The sequence below is a fragment of the Pochonia chlamydosporia genome, chromosome 5 (assembly GCF_001653235.2).
Source record: "Pochonia chlamydosporia 170 chromosome 5, whole genome shotgun sequence".
NCBI classification, from domain to species: domain Eukaryota; kingdom Fungi; phylum Ascomycota; class Sordariomycetes; order Hypocreales; family Clavicipitaceae; genus Pochonia; species Pochonia chlamydosporia.
In genome coordinates, this window is record NC_035794.1 from 3,110,237 (window position 1) to 3,131,454 (window position 21,218).

The 21,218-nt window shown below is 50.4% G+C and overlaps 7 protein-coding genes across 7 annotated transcripts; 2 read left to right on the plus strand and 5 right to left on the minus strand.

Moving 5' to 3' along the window:
* Positions 1–338: 338 nt before the first annotated feature.
* On the minus strand, positions 339–2,471 carry VFPPC_06242 (protein kinase, catalytic domain-containing protein; the record flags this gene model as incomplete). Its single annotated transcript, XM_018285307.1, has 2 exons — positions 339–2,308; positions 2,390–2,471. The coding sequence occupies 2 exons, from the start codon at positions 2,469–2,471 to the stop codon at positions 339–341; spliced, it is 2,052 nt and encodes a 683-aa protein (XP_018142384.1).
* A 681-nt stretch (positions 2,472–3,152) lies between these two features.
* VFPPC_06243 (serine/threonine protein kinase) lies at positions 3,153–5,202 on the plus strand (the record flags this gene model as incomplete). Its single annotated transcript, XM_018285308.1, has 2 exons — positions 3,153–4,499; positions 4,825–5,202. The coding sequence occupies 2 exons, from the start codon at positions 3,153–3,155 to the stop codon at positions 5,200–5,202; spliced, it is 1,725 nt and encodes a 574-aa protein (XP_018142385.1).
* A 1,609-nt stretch (positions 5,203–6,811) lies between these two features.
* Positions 6,812–7,905, minus strand: VFPPC_16303 (hypothetical protein; the record flags this gene model as incomplete). Its single annotated transcript, XM_018294056.1, has 3 exons — positions 6,812–7,089; positions 7,151–7,475; positions 7,555–7,905. 3 exons carry the CDS (start codon positions 7,903–7,905, stop codon positions 6,812–6,814), a joined length of 954 nt encoding a protein of 317 aa, XP_018142386.1.
* A 1,575-nt stretch (positions 7,906–9,480) lies between these two features.
* VFPPC_13989 (phospholipase D) lies at positions 9,481–10,132 on the minus strand (the record flags this gene model as incomplete). Its single annotated transcript, XM_018291760.1, has 2 exons — positions 9,481–10,067; positions 10,126–10,132. The coding sequence occupies 2 exons, from the start codon at positions 10,130–10,132 to the stop codon at positions 9,481–9,483; spliced, it is 594 nt and encodes a 197-aa protein (XP_018142387.1).
* Positions 10,133–16,217: 6,085 nt separating this feature from the next.
* On the plus strand, positions 16,218–18,744 carry VFPPC_06249 (GTPase-activating protein GYP7; the record flags this gene model as incomplete). The annotated part of the gene is made up of 5 exons (XM_022428503.1): positions 16,218–16,304; positions 16,390–16,577; positions 16,661–17,745; positions 17,797–18,378; positions 18,437–18,744. The coding sequence occupies 5 exons, from the start codon at positions 16,218–16,220 to the stop codon at positions 18,742–18,744; spliced, it is 2,250 nt and encodes a 749-aa protein (XP_022284315.1).
* A 117-nt stretch (positions 18,745–18,861) lies between these two features.
* On the minus strand, positions 18,862–19,500 carry VFPPC_13990 (sec1-binding region of mso1 domain-containing protein; the record flags this gene model as incomplete). Its single annotated transcript, XM_018291761.1, has 1 exon — positions 18,862–19,500. The coding sequence occupies one exon, from the start codon at positions 19,498–19,500 to the stop codon at positions 18,862–18,864; it is 639 nt and encodes a 212-aa protein (XP_018142390.1).
* Positions 19,501–19,829: 329 nt separating this feature from the next.
* VFPPC_06250 (protein MAK16) lies at positions 19,830–20,867 on the minus strand (the record flags this gene model as incomplete). The annotated part of the gene is made up of 2 exons (XM_018285311.1): positions 19,830–20,691; positions 20,806–20,867. 2 exons carry the CDS (start codon positions 20,865–20,867, stop codon positions 19,830–19,832), a joined length of 924 nt encoding a protein of 307 aa, XP_018142391.1.
* Positions 20,868–21,218: the final 351 nt, after the last annotated feature.

Genomic DNA, 21,218 nt, shown 5'->3' on the forward strand with positions numbered 1-21,218 from the left:
AATATGTAACGGATTCTTACCTCTCTCTCAACTATATCAGACACCTACTCGTGACATACTCCTAACTAGCTATTGCCTCTATTATCCTGCAGTGTGCGTGGAAGGTACGGACACGCATCGAGTCTTGTGCGATTAAACGTAGGTGTGTAAGTGCAGTGTAAGCAGTGGCTTACACTAGCAGATCCGTACCTGACTACTGAATGATTACGAAGTTCTACTATGCGAAAGATGCAGTGAGAAACCGGTCTCTGTTCATTTTTAGAGCACAACACCACTCGTACCTTCATGGCGTAAGTTATTGCTCCGGACAATAGAACTCTTATAGCCAGAGAGCAAAATCAAGGCACGCCCCGTAAAGCTTCTTCTATTGCCCGAAGGCGACCCAACACTTGCTCATCGAACATCGTTCTCAATCTCTGGCTCCGCGAGGAATATGACTCCCCACCATACGCTGGCTGCTCTACTTCATCGGCAGCAAGACATATCTTGACCATGTCGCGAAACGAGTCACCGCACTTGTTTGAGACCCTCTGCAGACATGGCGACTGCGTTGACAACGTGGGAGTATCCGGCACTATTGAGTCTTGTGCGTCGTCGAGGCTTTCTCCGAGCAGCAGTTCCCGCACCGCGCGGAACTCCCTCAGCTTCATTGTTGTCAGGTTGTCGAACCTCAAGACGACATCAATGCGTTTCCACAGTGCAATCTCTACAAGAATTATACCAAAACTGTACATGTCATATGCTTTACGATACGACCCCGTGTTCTCGCCTGCTTGGGCAAAAGGGTGCCTGTAGAGTTCAGCCAACGGATCAAAAGCTGCCTTCTCCGTCATCTCAGGCTCGTCATTCGGTCTAGAAAGCTCAAAGCCTGTGATGTACGGCTGTACGAGCTGTTCTTGGTTCCGAACCGGATCGGCCCCAAAAATGAGGATATTCTCGCTGCGCAGGCCCTTATGTAGCCAGTCTACAGCGTGAAAGCTGTGGATGCCTTCGGCGAGTACAGAGCATAGAGATATCCTGGAACTGAGAGAAGGTTTTGGCCGCGTACCTAGTAATTGTCGAAGAGTGGATAAGCGCGGAGGCACTATGGATTCAGCCTCCAGCGGGACTTTGAATACGAGGCCGAATTTTGTGTCGTCCTCCTGTTCAATTGCCTTGACGTATCCAAGGCAGGGTGGACTTCGAAACTCTGTCGGGAGCTCCTGTCGGAGAAGCTCAGCTAGCAGAAGAGACCTGGCTTTTGCCTGGTCTCTAGCTTTCTTCCTTTTTTGCTCATAGGGCGAGAAGGTTAACCACTCGACCCAGATATGGTGCCCATTCCAGTATTGTAGGTCTCTACTCGGCCCCCGAACTTGTCGACTGCTCTCGTGTTGGGGCCCGAATGCACAATGTATGTTCAGTGGACCTGGACCTTGCGGGAAATCAAACATGTCGCGATCCAGTCCATTAGTAAGAGAAGGCGTAGCTGCCTTTTCTGGCTGGTCAACAGTTATGCACTGGATTTTGATGCTTGTCAGCTTCTTCAAATACTCTCTCCTCGCTTGATCAAGGGGATTTTGCATTTGCATTGACCCGCGGTGACACTCTCCATTCGCAGAACTAGCAGAAAAGGGCTTAACCCAGCCCCTTTCAGCATTTGGCTTGTGAGGTGTTAATGCCTGAACCAAATTCTTCAGGCTGGCAATGTCGTCTCGGACTTGCATAATCTCCAAGTAGCTCGAATCCATGGTCCTCTCCAAATCCGCTGCGCTTGCACTATCGAGCAGTGTTATGAGAAACGAGTTAAGCTCCGCCAACTTCTTGATGAGCTCCTCAAACGTACCACGATCGGACGAGGCCCAGACAAATCGTTTGGGTTCCACGAGAACAGTGCGTAGCTTTTTTACCTTGTTGACCGCGCGGCCACGGATCGTTGTGAAGCTCCTGGGACGAGAAGGAGACTCCTTTGAGACGGCATATGTACCTCCCGCGCTGCTGCGAGATATTGAATCTCCGGTGCGGCATATCATGTCCATCAAATTTGTCTGGGGTTCTGCTTCCCAAATACCATGGTGCTCATTCCAATGTGTCGTGGCCACATACTTTCCATTTGCCATTTCAAACTTCTGAAAGAGCGTATTAATCTCAATTAAAACCCCCTTCAACAGCTGTTGATTGACTTGCAGCGTAGTGTATAATCTGCTTTCGCTCGACAAAAGTCCTGCCGTCATGGCAAAACTCAGGAACCGCTGCTGCTCCATCTGAAGCCGGACTCGTAAATATCGATATGCCTCCGGCATATTGGCCGCTTCCGTAATGTACTTGTACCCTGTGTCAGTTAGCATTGTTCAAGCAGCCGGGCGCATAGAGATAGCCCCTTTCCCTTCCCTCGGGACAAGTTGCTAAAAACCTTTGATGCACTCATCGGTGATTTGCAGAACCAGGGAGACAGCGCTGAGGCCAACTCCTACCACGGACAGCGCGTCAGCCATCTCGAATTACAAGCGTACGGGGCCGAAAGCGTCTAGATTCTGAAACGGCTCGATCCTCATATCTGCACCTCGACCGTGTCGCCTTGGGCGGCTAAAGGACGCCTTTATGGTCCCTCCGCTCCCCAGGAGCTGATCGGACGGCTCTCTTCCTCGGTGTGAAGCAAGGGGAGTAATGGAGGGGCGGATTTCGCTATTATGGGCCACAGCAGCCTACATATGCATCTGATATTTGGTCGCCTCATTTCCATCCCCGTGTCCGCGCCCAACGAGTACTGCTTGACTTGAGCTCATGTCATACCCGACGAGCTTGGGCCGCAGCGGCCCAAGACTCGAATCGCCTCAAGCGGGGGATACAAGGCTGTGGTAGAAACATTGAGATTTAAGTAGTTGGAAGCCATGGTTCCGCAAATCTGCATCTCTTGCGTTAGCAGATACATTCAGAGACAACAAAGAAGGGAAGACAAAGTCAAAATCAAAAGTCAACCAGCAGTTACAGAGTGTCACACAGTACAGTACGCTCTGTCATATTGACTGACAACAATTACTCCGTACATTGACAGCGTTTGCTGCCGCCAACCCTGCGACTTGGCACTCTCAACCCCACAAAATTCTACTTTTATATTCCGAAAGGGGTCTCTCATCCAAGCTTTGTGTACCCAAGGATTAGATCTGATGGAACAAATGGAGCCCCATGGCTCCAGTGGTCAGCCCAACCAACCTGGGCATGCAGGCTCCGCCACCCGGATGGCAATCCGGCAGCATTCTGTTGGTGACATCGAGCGCTCGTTTGAGGAGCTACGGGAGTATTTGAAAGACGTAAAAGACCACAGAAACCTCTCCTATTCGATTAGAGTTGCGGTTCTCCTAGAAGTTATTGGCAGCCGGAACAAGATTGCTTCAACTGTGAAGTCTGGGTTCACAGACTACTGGTTGCCAGTGTCGGAATCATGCGTGCCAGTGGACCTCAGTCCGGGCGAATACGACCGATTTCTGAAAGCACAGCCTTCCTTTCTCGATGACTCTTTCGACTTGAACGGCCGCCATCATCACTTGAGTCAGCATGCCCTGAGTAAAGAAAGACCAATAGTCCCACAGTCCCTTAAATGGATAAGCATTATCGGGCAAGGCGGCTATGCCGACGTCTCCAAGGTAGAGAGCACTGATGGAAAGTTCTATGCACTCAAGAGAATCCGGCGCCACAATCGCTACGATGACGCCATGGCACAGATGAAGTCAGTCAAGGAAGAGCTTGAAGTCCTGAAGAGGATCGACCATTATCATTGTGTTAAGCTCATGGGCAGCTATGCGGATCTTGCGATAGTTGGCATAGTCATGGACCCGGTTGCAGACTGTAACTTGGATGAATTTCTAGACAACTTTTCGCATTCCAATCCTGTTGACCAACAAGTCGTCCTGGCCAGCTTCTTTGGATGCCTCGCAACAGCGCTCGAATACTTGCATTATAAGATGAAAATACGTCACAAGGACATCAAGCCCAGGAACATCCTCGTCAAAGCAAACAGGCTCATGCTAACCGACTTTGGAATCTCCCTCGACTGGAGCGAGTCGGGCCATACAACAACGTTGGAGGAACAAAGGCGCAGTCCTGTTTACTGCGCCCCAGAAGCCGCTGAGGCTAAACCCCGAGATTCCAACACGGATATCTGGTCTCTTGGATGTGTGTTCCTTGAAATGGCGGCAGTGTTAAAAGGAAGACCGAGGAGTTTTGTGCATGACACGCTGAAGAATTACGGATCCAAAAATTTCAGAGACTGTCCCCAAGGAATCGAAGAGAGCATTACAACTCTCGAAGCAGAGGGCAAACACTGCGATGATATACCCTTGATGTGGGTGCGTGCGATGCTGCAAAGAGCCAAGGACGCACGACCCAACTCTAGACAGCTAAAGCGTATGATCATCCAGTCCCGCGCCCATACTGACCGTGCCTTCTGTGGATTTTGTTGTAATGACGAGCTAGAGGGTTACGGCGAGGCGTCATCGTCATCTGCTCCTCAGACCGACATGGAGGTACGTGCCAACTAGTCGGAACCCCGAACCCCGTCCCCCGTGCTTTGGCCCGGCTACCGATAGGAAAAATTGTCCAAAAATGATGTTTCACAGTCTTCTCAGTTGGGAGTCAACTAGGGGCAGCATGCTTTTCTCGAAAGTACGTACCATGGCATAGATGTGAAACTTCCAGTGACGGTATTAATACTCCGTACAGTACATTGGATACATGTATGGACGTTGTATTAATAGGATTGCCTCCTGGCCATGGCTGGGTTTGAAAATGTCACCTCGACTCGACACTACAATGACGTGTCGACTACAGAAACACTGACCAGGCAACCAGGTTACTCAGGACATTTCACGAGCCGAGACTGTCTCGCAACCAACTCAATACGACGAAGCCACGCAGCTAGCCGGTGTTCCAGCCAAAATCCATGATCCCCACGGAAAGTGGCACAGCATCACGGTGATCAAGCAGCACCGGTCCACCAGGAGCTGGATACTGCGCAGACTCGCCAACGAGTGCCACCTAAAAGTCGAGCCCGGGCATCATCGAGAAGAGTTGGTGTACCAGGGACAACGCTACGAGTCCACGTCGTACACACCGGTCACCTTGTGGACTGGCGGGCACACACGGCGAAGTTCATGTTGTATGGTGTTGGACATGGCTCCCTTTGACATGCTCGCGGGAAGCGACATATGCGCGGACAGCAATTTGTGAGAAGAAAACTGTATCTACTCCGTACAGCTTAGCTAGGTACATTGGTAGGGGCGGCCCAAAAAGGGACATGTTCAAATCGCATCGCGGGTTCGGGCCGTTGCTAGTATTGGTGAATAGGCCAGCAAAATACTGCATAGATTTGGTTGTGGGCGAGGAGATGATCAAGAGATGTTGTGAGATTCCAGCGCAGAGGAGGATACGGAACTGGTTTCGGTTTCTGATAACCAAATTTCTTTTGCGTTTCGCATCTGTGACTAGTCTGCAGGGCAGGGATACTCGTATAGCGATCGGTCTAGGGCGGGACATTATGCGCACAGTGAATACTAACCGACATTTGTTTACAGTATGGAAATTGACATTTACTCCTTAATTTGCGTGCCGTACTGTACTGTACTGTACTGTACTGTACTGCTATACTGTATTTGGGAAAAAGTTTGCCATGTTCTTGTTTTCGTCTCTAAAGTTACAGTACCGGTACAGTACCGGTACTTACAAACGTACAAAGTTGACATAAGAACGCGACTGCCTGCTCAAGTGCATGTGCCTTTTGCCTGTTTCCTAGGTCGGACCAACAAAACTGCACCCATCCGTGAAGCGCGAGCCACTATACACTGGCATCAGGCATCAACGCAAAACTTCAGCCTGCCTGATCGCCATCCTAGTACAAAGCAGTCCATGCAACACCCGCCCCAACATGTACAATGAAATGTCACCCGGTGAGTTTCGTATCAGGTGTTCGCACGTGTCAGATGCCTGGTGGTCATGGTCGCCCAGCTCGCGCCTTCAAATTTTGCATAAAGCTGCCTAAGCTTACAGTACAGCACAGTAATACTAATCATTGAAATATACGCAAGGAAAAGTAACCAAAGTCATGCAGATATGTATCATGAACACTTGCAACTTCTTTCAAACATACAAACTGAGCAAATTGTCAATCCTCGATGCTCTTCTGTCAATATATAGAATTCTTCGTTCAACGTATTCGTCGTTCAACGTATAGAATTCTGTAAACGTATGAATTATGAGTGTCGCCACCCACAGTTCAGCAGACGCCGACATGCTGTCAAAGAAAAGAGCACCGCCCGGTCATGCATGGAGTTTGGCCGAGCTATCTGTGGTGTTCTTGTCTGACAACTGGCGTCGCAGAATCATTTGGCTAATTCAGCCTGATTCTACTTCACAGAGATGAAGTAGATTAAGCGTGTGTGTGTATCATTTGCCTCGTAACACCACTGGTGTTTGCATTCTCCTTAACGTATGTTACCCAGTTGAAGCTGATTCTCATCGGCGGTTTCGTCGACCGTCTAGGTTTTCATCATCCTAGCTCGATGCAGATTCACAGATCGTCATAGTCTTGAATACCGGAGGCAGTGGTCTTTCTCTCTATGAGCGCATAAGTCAGCAACGGTGGTTTGCGCCGTTTGTGCCACGAGACCAGACTTACTTTGCTACAATCTTGAGCATGCTTCTGTTACTTCGGTATAAATGATTGAGAAGTTTGGGCATGTAAGATTAAAACAAAACACTGCTGGTCATGGGTACGATTTGTACTTTTGAAACCGAATGCGATTTCTCTTAAATGCCACCTGCCCGGATCGGATGGTTCGAATTAGGCATCAGGTCGGGACGGCATCATCCGCTTATGCGGTCGCCCAGACGAAGCTTCCGCTGCAAATCTTTTCTCGAGTTGAATATTGGATGATGCGTTGCCTGTAGATGCAGGCCATGAAGGGTTGGGAGTACCAAGTTCGTCTAAAGCCGCTTGTGGCCTTGCGACCTCGTCAACTACCTTCCCCAAAGTCTTGACCACGTGTAATAACAGTACATCTCGGTTTGATGGCCCAGTATGCAAATGCTGGCTCTCTGAGCTCCGGCCGGCTTGGTCTTCTGTTTTAGTCAGTCAAACAACGCATTGAAAAGGTGATAATCAGGGGCGATAATATCCTACCTAGTACTGACTGGCTCTGGATAGATGCGTCTTCGATGTCATCGGAGCCGTTATTTTTCCAATTTCTCCCCAAGGCCACATCGACATTCATGGTGTCGTCCGATACTACCGTGAAAGCTGTCACATAGGTGCGGTGATCGTCCCAGGCTCCGTTCAGCTTAAGCTTCAGTTTTATTTTGTCGCCCTCGGTCGCGTACACTGGAAGTCGACGAGCTACATCGCATGTGATAAAACTCGAGTTCTGCTGACATCTTTTCGCCGAAACGCCATCCCACTCTTGACCATGAGGCTCCGACATGCTGATCGTTATCTCATCCTCGGTCTCCTTCATTAGCCCCAAGTGTTAGCGGACGGATGCTTTACTTATGGCTTGAAGGGCGGATGATAAGTCATGTGATGCTTACATCAAAAGTCACCTGTTCCACGCTACCGCCGCCCTGGTTACGCAGGGAATCGGGGTCAATGTCGTTCAAAGAATCGTTAGGCGGCGTAGGCGGCTTGAATTCCAGGGCAGCCCGTCTACCCAGATCTCGATTCGCTCGACAGGCATATTTTAGGGCAAGTGTCAATATAAACTCTCGATGTCTACGGTCAAGAAGGTCGTCCGAGACGCCCTGCTGCTTTAGCCACCTGACAAGAAGTTCGTGGTCGTCCAAGCGAACGCCGCTGTTCCAGGCCCTCTCTATAGCGGCTTCGAGCATGACACATTGCGTTTCTGTCAAGGGTATCTCCTTTTCTGGTTTGTGGCTTGCCATTCTATGCTGCATGGGCATAAGTTCATTTTCGAAGAATGATGAGGGTCTCCAATCTTCTTCAACGCCAACCACTGCCGGGTGCTGTCTACGCAAGTAGGCAGTGTCGGTTGGCAGAGGCGGGGAAGCAATCTGCCCAAGTCGTTGGCACTGGCGATAAAACGAGTGTACTATGGTGTCTGGATATGTTTTGGTCGTATGGAGAAAGCTTATCACCTGCGGGTAGCCTCAGATGCGACGACTGCCGATGAATCTAGGCTCGACCGTGGTGGTGATGAAGTTGCGACGCTCTGGGCAGAATGCGCTGCCAGGCACCGGACAGCACATATTTGTCCAACAGCAGTTGCATTTGGCGTCACTAAGTCCACATGTGCAGCACAGTCCCTACCCTCAAGTGCTTCAGTGGATACACCCCGACCTGACAAACGGCGCTGGGAGGATTGCTGGCTGGGGGGCTGGCTGCCTGGCCGCATCAATTGATCCACTTTTGTCCGTTTTAAGGTCAGAACAATGCCGTTTACGCCAAACCACTCTGGGGTATCACGTGAATTCACTCACGTTTGGGCAAGTGCCGATCTCGGCATCTGGCTGTCTGGTGTCCCGAAGGCCATTGTTTCTTTTTGCCCCATGTTGTATGGGTTTAGTGCGATCGCGCCACACGGCAACTTACATCTTAACCGGCAGTAGGTCAAGTCGTCGTGATTTGGTCTCGCTTACCACGTTTCCTTGTCTGAGACAAGAAACGTACCCAATCGGATGGCTTTACACTGTTCTTCTTATACGTTGTGTTTGGGAAGCTGTCCAAAAACTCAGTATCAGGTACAGGTGCTCATTGAAACCCCAGGGCCGTGTGCTCTCATAACAGCTGTCATCACCGGGACAAACCCGATTCGGGCTACCCGCATATATTAGTACATACATGTATGTACACATCCACAGCAGAGGCTACAGAATTGCCCCAAGGGGTCCTGGTTTCGTAAAGCGCCAATCCTCTCCAAGACGAGATACATTGAGCGGCCCCTATAACATCGGCTTTCAGGCGGCGTCTTTGCGACGTAGCCATATTTTCTGTCGCTTCTCGGGATCGGTATGAATCCACTGTCGCAAGCTTTGTCGTCCCATTCTCAAAGCGAGAAGACATGTCTTGTTCGGACTCAAGATTACTTCTCTTCGAAGCTGAAAGTGTTCATCCAACTCGGGCACATTGATCTGTTGAAAATGATATACTTTAACACATTCCGTAATTTATGTGTTGCAGTTAGCGTTTCCGTTTTCTGATTCTCTCTAACTACTAATCACGTCTGGTGTAGCTGGGAGCTAAACCTTAGCTACTTAAGTAATATTAGCAACCGTACCATAGGCCACTTTAAAGTTCCGAGAGTACGGCATGCTAGCCATTTAAGATTCTTTATACGTGAATTATGAATTTATATAGGATTCTTTTAGAAGTCTACTATCCGTTGCCACGATGCTGTGATAACCTATTGTAGATTTACTAACAACTATTTCCCGTATATATCGTTTTGCTAACGATTTTATCAACCAGGACGGCAGGGCCGGGCCTCAATGTCTGGAAGCTCACCAAGGCTGGTCGTTAACAGTGGCGAGGTATCGCTTGTCCTTGTTCTTGGCTAACCAGTCAGTGATAATGCCCAGCGCCGCTCGTGTATCAGCGTGATCGTAGTAGTGAGTGGCAACAAACCCGTAAATGCGGCCATCGACATGAGCTTCGCCCATCATCTTAGTCGCCTGCTCGGCTCTATTACGCGAGATGGTCCATCCAAACACCTTTCCCATGACTTTAGACTCAGCAGCACATCGAAGCCGCGGGCAGATGGATGTGGATGTGCATGCATCGTTGCAGTCGCCGAAATAGAACATCGGGTTATATAAGCCCGTAGACATGACGCGCTTCTTGATATCCTGTGGACCATTGAGTGTGAATTCGCCCCCGACGGCATATGGAGCGCCGTCCACGCCAATGCTCTCGTTCTCATTTAAACCGTCGCGGATAACTCGGTAGGATCGCTCGGTGACCTGGGAGCCGTAGAAGCCGTAGAGAACCTTGACGCCAGCAGGTTGCAGGATATCGCGGGCTAGCTTCCGCAGACCTTCGATGCTGGTGTTGGCATTAGGATCAGGATTATAGTCGGGGTTCTTTAGATCTAGCCAGACAAAGATGATATTATGGACCTGCAGTCATGGCGGCCTGGTAGAAGCAACATAGCATAGGCGTATAAAAATGTCAACATCTATGACTCGCTTTCCTTTACATGCCAAGGCTCCTGTGTGTGTTTGGTTCTTACGCCCAGAGGGATTCCCCTATCTATCCCTTTGATGCCGCGAAGGCTCCAGTGAGATATTGACCTCTCCCGGCACCACGCGTAGGTTTATGTTCCATGTTGGCAGATAAACAGGGCGATGACTCTGAGCTTTACCGCCTGCGTACGCTACAGCTATCGTGGTGGAATAGAACCGTCAGAAGTCTGGTCCTTATTGTATGCGCAGAGGGGCATGCCAATCTATATGCATAAGACCTAGTGTACGAATACTCGCATGATTCTAAAATTATATTTGGTCATGGCTTAGCTGACTGCATTGAGGCGAAGCACATCGGCACAACTGCCGACTCCGCTCCCCAGTCCCCCGCATTGATGATATTTCTCCCCTGTCCCGAATAGGAAACGGCATCTGGTTCTTGGACATGACACGACAATGGCCGTGGTTAAGTTGTTGATAGAACCAAGGATCGAGTCGAATTAGTGAATGCTTTTGACTGACTCCATTTGTTGCAAATTATCATCATTGGTAAGTCACAAACCGCCTCCTGTTCATATCAATGCAAATCAAACTACGGAGAGCGTCCGGAATGCACTCGCAATCAACCCGCCAGAACATTTTATAGAAGGGAAGCATGGGGCCGATATTTTCAAGTTCGGCTCGTTTCAAACAGAGAATGGCGAGTTGCTTGCGTAGCAGAGGTGAGTGTTGGGTTGGACAGGTTGTTCTTGTTTCGTGGTTTGCTATTGGGGAAAAGCAAAACAGGAATACTTGGAATGTTGGGAGTTTAGGGGGATATCCCCAGGGTTGCGTAAGTGTTGGTTATTTATTGATGGCGTTATGTTCATTGATGCTATTCTTCTGTGGGAGAATGATGTTTTGCTGGAGATTGGCATAGTAAACACATCTCTGGTTTTGCAGGATTGCTTGTAGTTCGCCTTTCTCTTTGCATAACTGACAAAACCTGCCAAACAATTTAGTTACATTATGCCATAATTCAGTGAATTCAAATATGTAAGCGGCGAAACCGCCAATTTGCTGCTCAATGCCCAGCCCGTCTCATCATCCCCTGGCCCTGGATTCTCTTCAACTAAGACGCCGCCACTTCGAGCGGTCAGTTATTCAGCTCGCTCGGGCACAACCGGCAGACAATGATTAGCCTACTTGTTACTAAATTGGGGAGCCGTATCTACTCCGCAGTCAAGGGACATGCATCTTTGCAGCAATGCCAAGACTATAGCCAGCAGTGCCCGGAAGCACCGGGAATGAACATTTTATATCCAGTACGCGCAATGCTATCCCCTTCATTCATTCAACTCACGACTGAACATAACTCTCTCTGAAAACTTCTTCCTGGCTGTGGGGTTCTTAGTTTTGTTGACAGGTACAATGAATCCCCTGGGCTGACAACAAGCCAAGGTTGTGGCATGCTCGAACTTTATACAACTGTACCCATGTTGCTAGTCAGTCATGTTGATGAAATAGCTTTGCTCTTGTTAAGTGATGGTGCCGCAGACGCTTGCTCTGGTGGCATACTATTGCCGCCGGCAATCCAAAACCCAAGGGCAACTCCACGTGTATTGGAAGTCATCGCAACCGCGGTACCCCATCTCTGTTGTTCACGGACATGGCAAAGGGTCCGAAGCGCGAAGGAGGGTAGCAGCAACCAGGTGAGCTTGTAACCCTTATTCCATCTCAACTGTACTAGCGACAAGATGGCCACTTTCATGCTTAGCGCCAACCGAATGCCTAAACACTGCCGCTAGCAAGCGGAGATAACTCAAACCCTGACTACTTAAAAACCGTCGGGTGTGCCAAGAAAAGCTAGGTGACGTCGAGGTGCGGAGGCTAGCACATGCATCTTGCCATTTTGTCAGGTCGAAGGATTGCCAAAAACATGTAAAGATGGCAGGAAACAATGCAGAAACGATAGGATTCCATACGCTTGTGTTTCTTAGGAATACCTCTTGGCCCCCTTCACTGCCAAAATATGTTGCTGAGAGTATAAAAACGGTTGGCCTTGGGGTCACGCGACATCTCTCAGTAATCGTGCTTCACAAACTGTGCGCCATTGGAGGTGAGCCAGGGTCGGTGAGACGGATAAGGGTGAACCCCGATTGTCATGGAGGCTCTGTACAGGAAAGAGAAAAGGAGCATGAACGTTGGCCGCACCAGCATGAACTATCGGCGGAACAGGCTTGGACAACTCTTGGGTATGGTCGTTGTTGTGTGGGCTGCGTTGGGATTATGGCGGATGTGCCGGAGCCAATCCTTGCTTGCCGCCAACACATTGTGTTAGTGACGGAGTTGAGTGCTCGCGTGCCCATCCATCCCTTCTCTAGCGCCACAGGTAGCTTGTCTGGATGATGATGATGATAATATCATTCCTTCGTGGTAACTTGTGCAGTGTGTTTTGTCAAGCTTTTGCCATCATCTTTGCTGGATTAGTAAAAGTAACCGCGACAGTTTTGTGGTGACGTATTCCATTTACTGTACCAGGTCGGTCGCCGTGATAAATTCGGCTCCTCGGTACAGTGTTGAGCTTGACAAACACAATAATTTCCTGTGCCATCTGGAACAGTTTGTGCCAAGCCACATGCTGGGGGCTGGTCAGGCAGGGGTTCATTCTTTGGGACAATTTTCGTCCTTGATGCACTGGGCCGGCCCACCATGTGTCCGAATATTGTGCGATGGCTTCCCTTTTGATGTCCGGGTGTCATGTCCTAATGGCTGGACGGAATGTTGCCGTTTCACCTCCAGAAGCCACGGAGCTGGTGACTATTGATAGCGAATTATTCTGCTAGGCCTCCAATCTGGATTTGCAACTCGTTAAAGTTCTGCTTATGCATCTTCACTTTAAACCGACTTTGAAGCAGTATTCCATTCGACATCATCGGCATCGATCAAGCCCGTCTTCCGACTCCTCGATGGAGGCTCGATACTAGCGGCTGCTTCACCCCTGTGCCCTGTAACACTCCAAGACCTGGTCCGCCTATGGGAGCTAATAGTCTTGGACGGTTTTGACCATGAGATGCGCCACTGGTCTTGGCGGTGGGGACGTTGCTCCGTTGTTCCCATCATCTTGGTTTGTAAACTTAAAACGAGCTTCACTTGGACGGACTTTGCGGTGGGCTCAAGGTGGGAAATGTGTGCTAAATCAGAAACTGTACCAGTGGCTTGTATCCAGATTTGTATGATGCTCAACGGACTTGTCAGTGTAAGCGGAGTGGATTTGGCTTTGTAAACGTCTCAACTGGTGAATAACCGCCACCATCCCCGTAGCTGCCGTAGCATCATCCCAAGTCGGCCGAGTCAAAAAGGCTGGTTTTCCCAGTGTCGTCTAATGTCTGATTCCCGAGTCCCTTTTCGCGCTGTGTATTGTGTAGTTTGCTGCCAGTTACGTTTTAGTCTTTTTTCGGTATCGAATGTATCGATTACGAGTTGAAGTTAGGGTCTTTCTCTCCTCTCTCCTCGCAACTGGCAAAGCAAACTATTAAGCTGCCAGCTCACGTGCGAGTACCTACCTCCTGCCCTTTTCAGTTTGCAACTTCGGCCTCGCTCCTGCCATTTCGTCATGGCGGTGGGTGCGTTTCTTGAACCACTCGTCGTGGTAACTTTGTTGTTTGGAGGTGCTTGGTTCAACAGAAACAAGGACTACAACTTCAGAGAAGGTCGAGTTGCCTGGGCACCTATCGATGGATCACTCAAAAAGAGCGATGAATTCAGTAGACGAAGCTCCTCACAAGATAGTCTGTCATCGACAGACAGCACCTGGAAAACACCTTCGTCACCTTCACTCCACGAAATACCTACCTTGCGCCGCCGAAAGATCCAGCTATTCGGGTATAAGAAGATAGTGACCTCGCCCAACACTCTAGTCTTCAAGGACCGTTTTCTCAGTCGAGTGCTCCAAAAGTTCCCCTTCCTTGCCGAGGCATGGTATTGGGCTCTCATTTATTGGGTACGTAGAGATGTCTGTGGGTGTGAAGTAATGCATGGCAGATTCACCTAACATCACCCCAGGTATACCAGCTCGGTCGAGCGTTCACAGCGGTTACTCTTGTAGAGGGTACTGTTAATGTAGCTCGTCGACACGCCTTGCAGGTCATTCATCTTGAGCAACGACTCCATATCTTTTGGGAAGTTCCGATCCAGCGCTGGTTCCTCCAACATCCGCTCTTGATGCATTGGATCAATCGAGTGTACTCGTTCATTCACATACCGGGCACCATATTCTTCCTTGTCGCTCTCTTCTACCTGACGACGACTCGAAAGGGCCGTGTGACGAGTGGCCGTGTTCAAAACGATAATATTCTTGCGGGACCAGCATTGTACGAGGCTCGGAGACGCACCATGGCTGTGTGCAATTTGTTGGCCTTTGTCGTCTTCACACTTTGGCCATGCATGCCACCGAGGCTGCTGAGTGATCCGGAATATGAGGGAGACAGTGCAGTTGAGGCTAAGAGCTTTGGTTTCGTCGATACAGTGCACAGTTCCGATGGAGAGAGCAGTGTGTGGACCACTAATAAGTTCTGCAACCAATATGGTGAGTCTGGATATTCTAGATATTCTGCGGATATAAAGTCGTAACTAACAAGCCATAGCTGCGATGCCGTCTTTGCACTTTGGCTATTCATTGCTCATCGGTCTAACGATTGCGACACTTCCGATTTCTGGTGTTCGCCCTACTTCGTGGAGACGGGTCTCAATCGTTGCACTCGGCATGTCGTACCCAGCGCTTATTCTGACGGCTATTGTTGCTACAGCGAATCACTTCATCTTGGATGCTGTTGCCGGAGCCATTGTGTGCGGAATCGCTTGGCACGCCAACGGCATCTTGCTGAATCTGTGCGTTATCGAGGACTATTTCTTGTGGATGGTTCGAATTCACAAACCCGTTCATTATACAGATCCCGAAACTGCAGTGGAAACTGAGGTTCAAAGCAAAACTTGGAACGGGCAAGTGTAGCGGTAATGGGCTGTGGTGAACGAAGAGGTTGAATACACCCGCAGAGGATGGATGTATGAGGTCGGTGGGCTCGTCGGGGCAAATCAAGGTTGGTAATTTGGGGGTTTATTGTAAATATTGAAGCCCATATGTGGGCAGTGCATATAAGAACAGGAACCTTACGACACGTTTTGCTACTTAGACAAGAATCTGTGTCGTCATGGCCCATAGGCAGTGATCCCACGACAGGCCATAGCAAAGAAGCAAATCCATATGATGTGCAGTCTGAATTGCCGTAAGTACCACGGTATCTGTGGGCAGTCATCAAACAGGAATAAGGGGCACGATGGTATTTTCCAAAATCTGAAAAACTGTTTGCTCAGTCCAGCTGGGGCTTGAGCTGGGGAATCGCGACGATCCATGTAAGTGAGAAGCGAGATGACACAGGAGACTGCCTAGCAGAGTACACATGAATATTCACAGGAACAGCAAAAAAAAAAAAAAAAAGTGTTCTACCTCGCATTCCAGAACAAATGGACAAACACACTCTTCCTCCTCTTGAATAACCACTGAGCGTCTTGCGTGTGTCTGTACGTATGCAGTCGCACTATTAGCCACATCTGCCTGCTCATGACGAGTTCCATTCAAGGTTCATGTGCGGCGGGGTACCGCTACCAAAATCTACTGCCGATGGGCCGCCCTAGTGTCGGTACTGGGTACACCCAGTTTGCCCCTCCATGAATGACCGCGTGGACGACGAACTTTGGGCTGACTTTCGTCGTCATTCAAGCTCGTCTTCACTCAGCCACAGACAACGTTCACATGGCCCGTTTGACCACACACGGGACATTAAGATACAGCTGATGCTGTCCATGGTCCTCGACAAAACTCAAACTCCAGCTTCGACTCTTGAAGGCTCCTACGCTTGACGTCGACGGTATCGAAGCTGCCATTTCCATCGGTACTTGGTACTTGCTCGCCCCGCAGCCGAAGCCGACGACTCAAGCAGATCATGACATTGACACGGTCGGCACCAGAGCATCAAGATTCCACCCTATCTGCATCGCCGTCGGCGAGCTTTTACGCCATGAGTGACGATGAAGAGGGCGGCTACAATACCATTACACACACGGAGACAGGGAGGGGAGTCAAGCTGTTGTTTTCCAAAAGCAAGGTATGCAAGCTCTTTGATGCTCCATCTACTTGCCCCACCCCGTGATATCTTGATGCGATGCAGAAGATGTAGCTAACCCCGGCAGGTCTACGTCCATCCGACTCCTTCGGCAAAAGATAACATACCAGGCTACATAGCACTGCTGCAGCAAAAGCATCCCATTTCCGGGCGCCCAACATCATCGTCCTCCCGCGAGTCCATACCCCCGGCTCTTCCGATCTGCTGCTGGCATGGGTTCCCGAATCAGCACTTGGAGATTCAGCAAGCATATACGTAAAAGTTGACCTCTGCGATGGCGACTCACCGCCAAAGCAATCCTACTTGGTACCACCGCCGCCTACTGTCACAACACATAGCGGCTCCGTCGGTGGCTATTCGTTTGCTATCCCTGTCAGCGCCATCTACTCTCTGCTGGTACGGCCGCCGAGTCTAGGCTGGTGGTATGGCTCCATCATCATCAACTCCAGAGCTGGTGACAGCTTCCCTGCTCTCTTCTTCCATGATAATGAGTGCGAGAGTACCATTTTGCAAAAGAAGAAGCTTGCGAGGGACAACTTTGACCCGTTTGGCGAGTCTGGACAGATGTTTTGGGGAGCAGACGAAGTGTTGCGATGGCTCAGGAGGTATGTCAAGATTGAGCGATCCGGCGCCGAACCCAACGTCTATCTTGTAGAACCAAGCAAGGAGGATTTGGAAGGGTTTGGGTCCAAGGCTGGCGGGGCATCTAAGCAAGTCACGACGGGAAATAGGGCCGCTGGGAGCAGTCGAGATGCGGAAATGGATCCGTTTGTCAAGCTTGTCAAGGAAACGGGCTGGAACATTATGAATCAGTTCAGCAAGGTGACCACGTTTACGAGGAGGGCAGCGCAAGACTTTGCCGAGAAGAACAACTTGCCGCCGCAGGTCAAGAGGTTGCTCAAAACCCCAGAGGTGCAAACTCTCCAGGATGAGTTTGACAGCGCTAGGATTTATCTCGCTCGGTGGGCTATGGGTATTGCAGAACAGAGTGAGCGGGATCGACGTGGCCGTATTTGGACAGTGAAGGACGTTGTTGATCTTGAAGACACGGATGTCGGCGAGTTTGAGCTACTTGAAGGAGCGAGTGGGTTGTCTCTGGAAGAGAGGCGGAAACCTGTCACCATGACCGAGTGGGAGACGTTTTTTGATCCCGAAACTGGGCGGTTATCAGTAACTGTTGACGAGGTCAAGGAACGCATCTTCCATGGTGGCCTCGATACTGAGGATGGCGTTCGCAAGGAAGCCTGGTTATTCCTCTTGGGGGTGTACGAGTGGTACGGGACTGCGGATGAGCGAAAGGCGCAGATTGCGTCACTTCGGGATCAATACTACCGTTTGAAGCACTCGTGGTGGGAGCGCCTCGAGGGCGATGGTGGTGAGGGTGAGGCGGGAGAGTGGTGGCGAGAACAAAGAGGCAGAATCGGTATGTGCAGACCTTTTGGTGCAATTACACCTGTCACTAACACCCCTACAGAAAAGGACGTTCACCGAACAGACCGCAATGTAGCCATCTTTCAAGGAGAAGACACGCCCCATCCAGACCCCAACTCACCCTTTGCAGAAGTCGGAACAAACGTCCACCTAGAGCAGATGAAGGAGATGCTGCTCACGTACAACGAATACAACAAAGACCTGGGCTACGTGCAAGGCATGTCCGATCTGCTCTCTCCCATCTATGCAGTAATTCAAGACGACGCTATTGCATTTTGGGGCTTCCAAAAGTTCATGGAACGCATGGAGCGAAACTTTTTGCGGGATCAGTCCGGCATGCGCAGCCAGCTACTCACGTTGGATCACCTGGTGAATTTCATGGATCCAAAGTTGTGGAATCATCTGCAATCGGCAGACAGCACCAACTTCTTCTTCTTCTTCCGCATGATTCTGGTGTGGTATAAGAGGGAGTTTGGCTGGGTAGATATACTGAGGTTGTGGGAGGGCTTGTGGACAGATTATCTGAGCGCCGAGTTTCACCTCTTTGTTGCGCTGGCCATTTTGGAGAAGCACAGGGACGTCATTATGGAGCACCTCAAGGCCTTTGACGAAGTTCTCAAATATGGTATGTGTTCCCCTTACTGAGCATTGCAGTGGTCGCCATGTACTAACAACTCGGGCAGTGAATGAGCTTTCCAACACCATGGATCTCGAATCAACGCTCATCAGAGCGGAAGCATTGTACCGCAAGTTCCAACGATTAGTAGAGGCCATTGACAAGAAGCAAAACTTTCCAGCTCCAAGAGCTGAGGCGTCGTCCCAGGAGTCGACACAGTCACAGTCAAAGCCACAGACACCAGCCAAAGGCAAAGACGCCGAGACGGAACAAAAAGTCATTTCCCCAGAACTAAGAAGACTGCTAAGCAGAAAAGTGGAAGTGCTGCCTCGCAAGACAGTAGCACAAAAGGGCGACGGCATGCCAGGAAAGTAGAAACACGTAGTTATTGCACTGTACTTTTACATATCGGACCAGCGATTTCATTTAGCATACCATTTTGATAAAAAGAACGTAATTATTCATAACACTATTATTGCTCCTCCGTGTATCCTATCTATACCCCCTAGGACCACTCGGCAAGCCCATCCTCCCTCTCCCCCTCCCATCCTGTGAATAGGGCCCCCCCGGCGCAAACTTATCATCATTGCCCCCATTCCCAGGCGGCTGGAACTGTCCCCCCGCCTGTCCAGGACTCTGTCTCCCCGCCCCCCAAAGTCTCTGCTTCAACCGATCCTGTGCTGAACCTGCACCCCCCGCGCCAGCCTGCCCCGTCCCCTGATAACTGCCCGCGCGCTGACTCGGCAACGGCCTAGCCATGACCTCCTCCCTCCCTCCGCCGCCCCGTCCCTGTCGTAGACTCTGCTGTTGTTGTGGCTGTTGCTGCTGCGGCCCTGAATCCCACAGACTGCTGAACCCGCCGCCCGTATTTCCCTGTAGTCCGCCGTACCGCGAGCCGACCTGCGGCTGTACATAGAGCGGCTGCTGGACCGGCTGGACGGGCGCTTTCGGATCGGGAGGCAGCCACCCTGGCAGAGGACGCCCTTTGTCGGTGTAGTAGTTTCGCAGGACGCGGCAAACGTGCGTGTCGTCTTCGGTGTCGCCGTCTGCCTCGGAGGCGAGGAGCGTGGAGCGCAGGGAGGAGATTTGGGAGGTTGTTTTTGTGAGGATGTTGGAGTACCAGGATGTCATGGCTGCTTTGTGATGGTGTGATGTGGTGGTTTGAAGATGGTGATGATGCTGTCACCTGTGATGGTGGGGGTGGTAGTTGTTACGGGTGGGGCTGACTAGGAGCTTATTTTAGAAACGGACAAGATGGACAAAGATACGTATGGTACTGGACCGTGAAAACAATGGTTGCTTTAATTCAATGGTTGTGCAGTCATTGATTGGTAAGAATGTTTGATAGATACAGACTGGACAACGATGGAACATGGGAAAATGAAATGAAATGACGCCGCAACGCCAGCAAATGCAAAACCACGTAATACTTCCACAAACCTCCGCGTTTCATACCCCATCTACCACGACAAATCATTCGTGAGCGTCAACTTCTCCTTCTCCTGCTTCGCCTTCTTGTTGTTCATCTTGACGACCCGACCACGCTTGCGCTTAGCCCCAACCTTTTCATCCTCACTATCATCCTCTTCATCTTCCTCATCCTCGTCCTCGCTCTCCAACCAGTCCTCCAACTCATCCAGCTCCGCCTCGCTCTCATCAATGTCCGACACATACTGCACCTCCTTCTCCCCATCCTCCGCCTCGCTATCCACCTCCTCCAACTCATCCTCCGAGTCAACACCCTCGTCCAGGTCCTCGTCTCTCTCGCCCTGGCCCTCCCTCTCCATAGCATTAAGCACCTTCTTCCAAATATCCTCGCTAACATTCAGTGGCTGATCGCCATACGCACCCTGTCGCAAACGCTCCACCAGTTCCCTCTCAATCGTGCGCTCCAGCTTCGCCGCCGCCTCGGCCTTCCGCTCTCTCGCCTCCTCGCGGTGCTTGATCTTGGGCGCTAGCTTGGGCACCAGTTTCTCGCCTAGACGCTCCTCTTCGGCGGCGATTCGCCTCATCCGGATTTGCACCTGCGTCAGCCGCGTGAGACGTTGCTTGCACTTGTGGATGAGGAACTTGGGCCAGTAGATGAGGCGCTCGTCAATCTGCTCCAGCGCCTTGGTGTAGTTGTTTGATAGCTTGATCTTTTCCCACATCTTGGACGGGAGGTGCGCTCGCTCGACTGTCTTCATGTACAGGTAGAGGGTCTGCTTGGTTGGGTGCTGCCGCACCGTGGCGTAGCGCGAGTTGGCGAGCGGGCATGATTGTCGGTTGCAGAGACCGGTGACGTTGTATTCATTGCGGCAGAAGTTTTGGTTCTTTTCGGTTCTGTTGATCTGTTAGCAAACAATTGTATTCAAGTTTGCTCCTCGGTCCAGACAGTAGTGAGATGCAAAATGCAATGCAAATCTTGGATTCGATCCAGACTTCCGCTTAACTCACTTTAATTTGAAAGAGCAAAATTGCTGATTGATAATTTGCCAAATAATCTCATCCGACGCCATCTTGTACAATGACTCCTCACTGCCAAAAAGCAGTGGTCGCTCAATGAAAGAAACACAAAAGCGTTGGTAATGGTGAACAGTAGGGGAAGAGGAAAAAAGGTCCCCGCCGCCGATTATTTTGTTCAAGCACCCAAGAAAGTTCGCTTCCAGATTTTTTTTGCCAGGCGATGATAGGCCCAGGGTCCTCAGACCAATCCACTCTGCTTTCTCTGTCCACCTCACCGCCTTCCTGCTTGGCAACAGCCTGGTGCCTTGGACCTCTCATCCTTCCGGTACGGAACAACGCCGCTCCGTAAACATGCCCACCAGGTATTAGCTGCAGTCCAGGTGACGACTCCAGAGCTCCGAGCC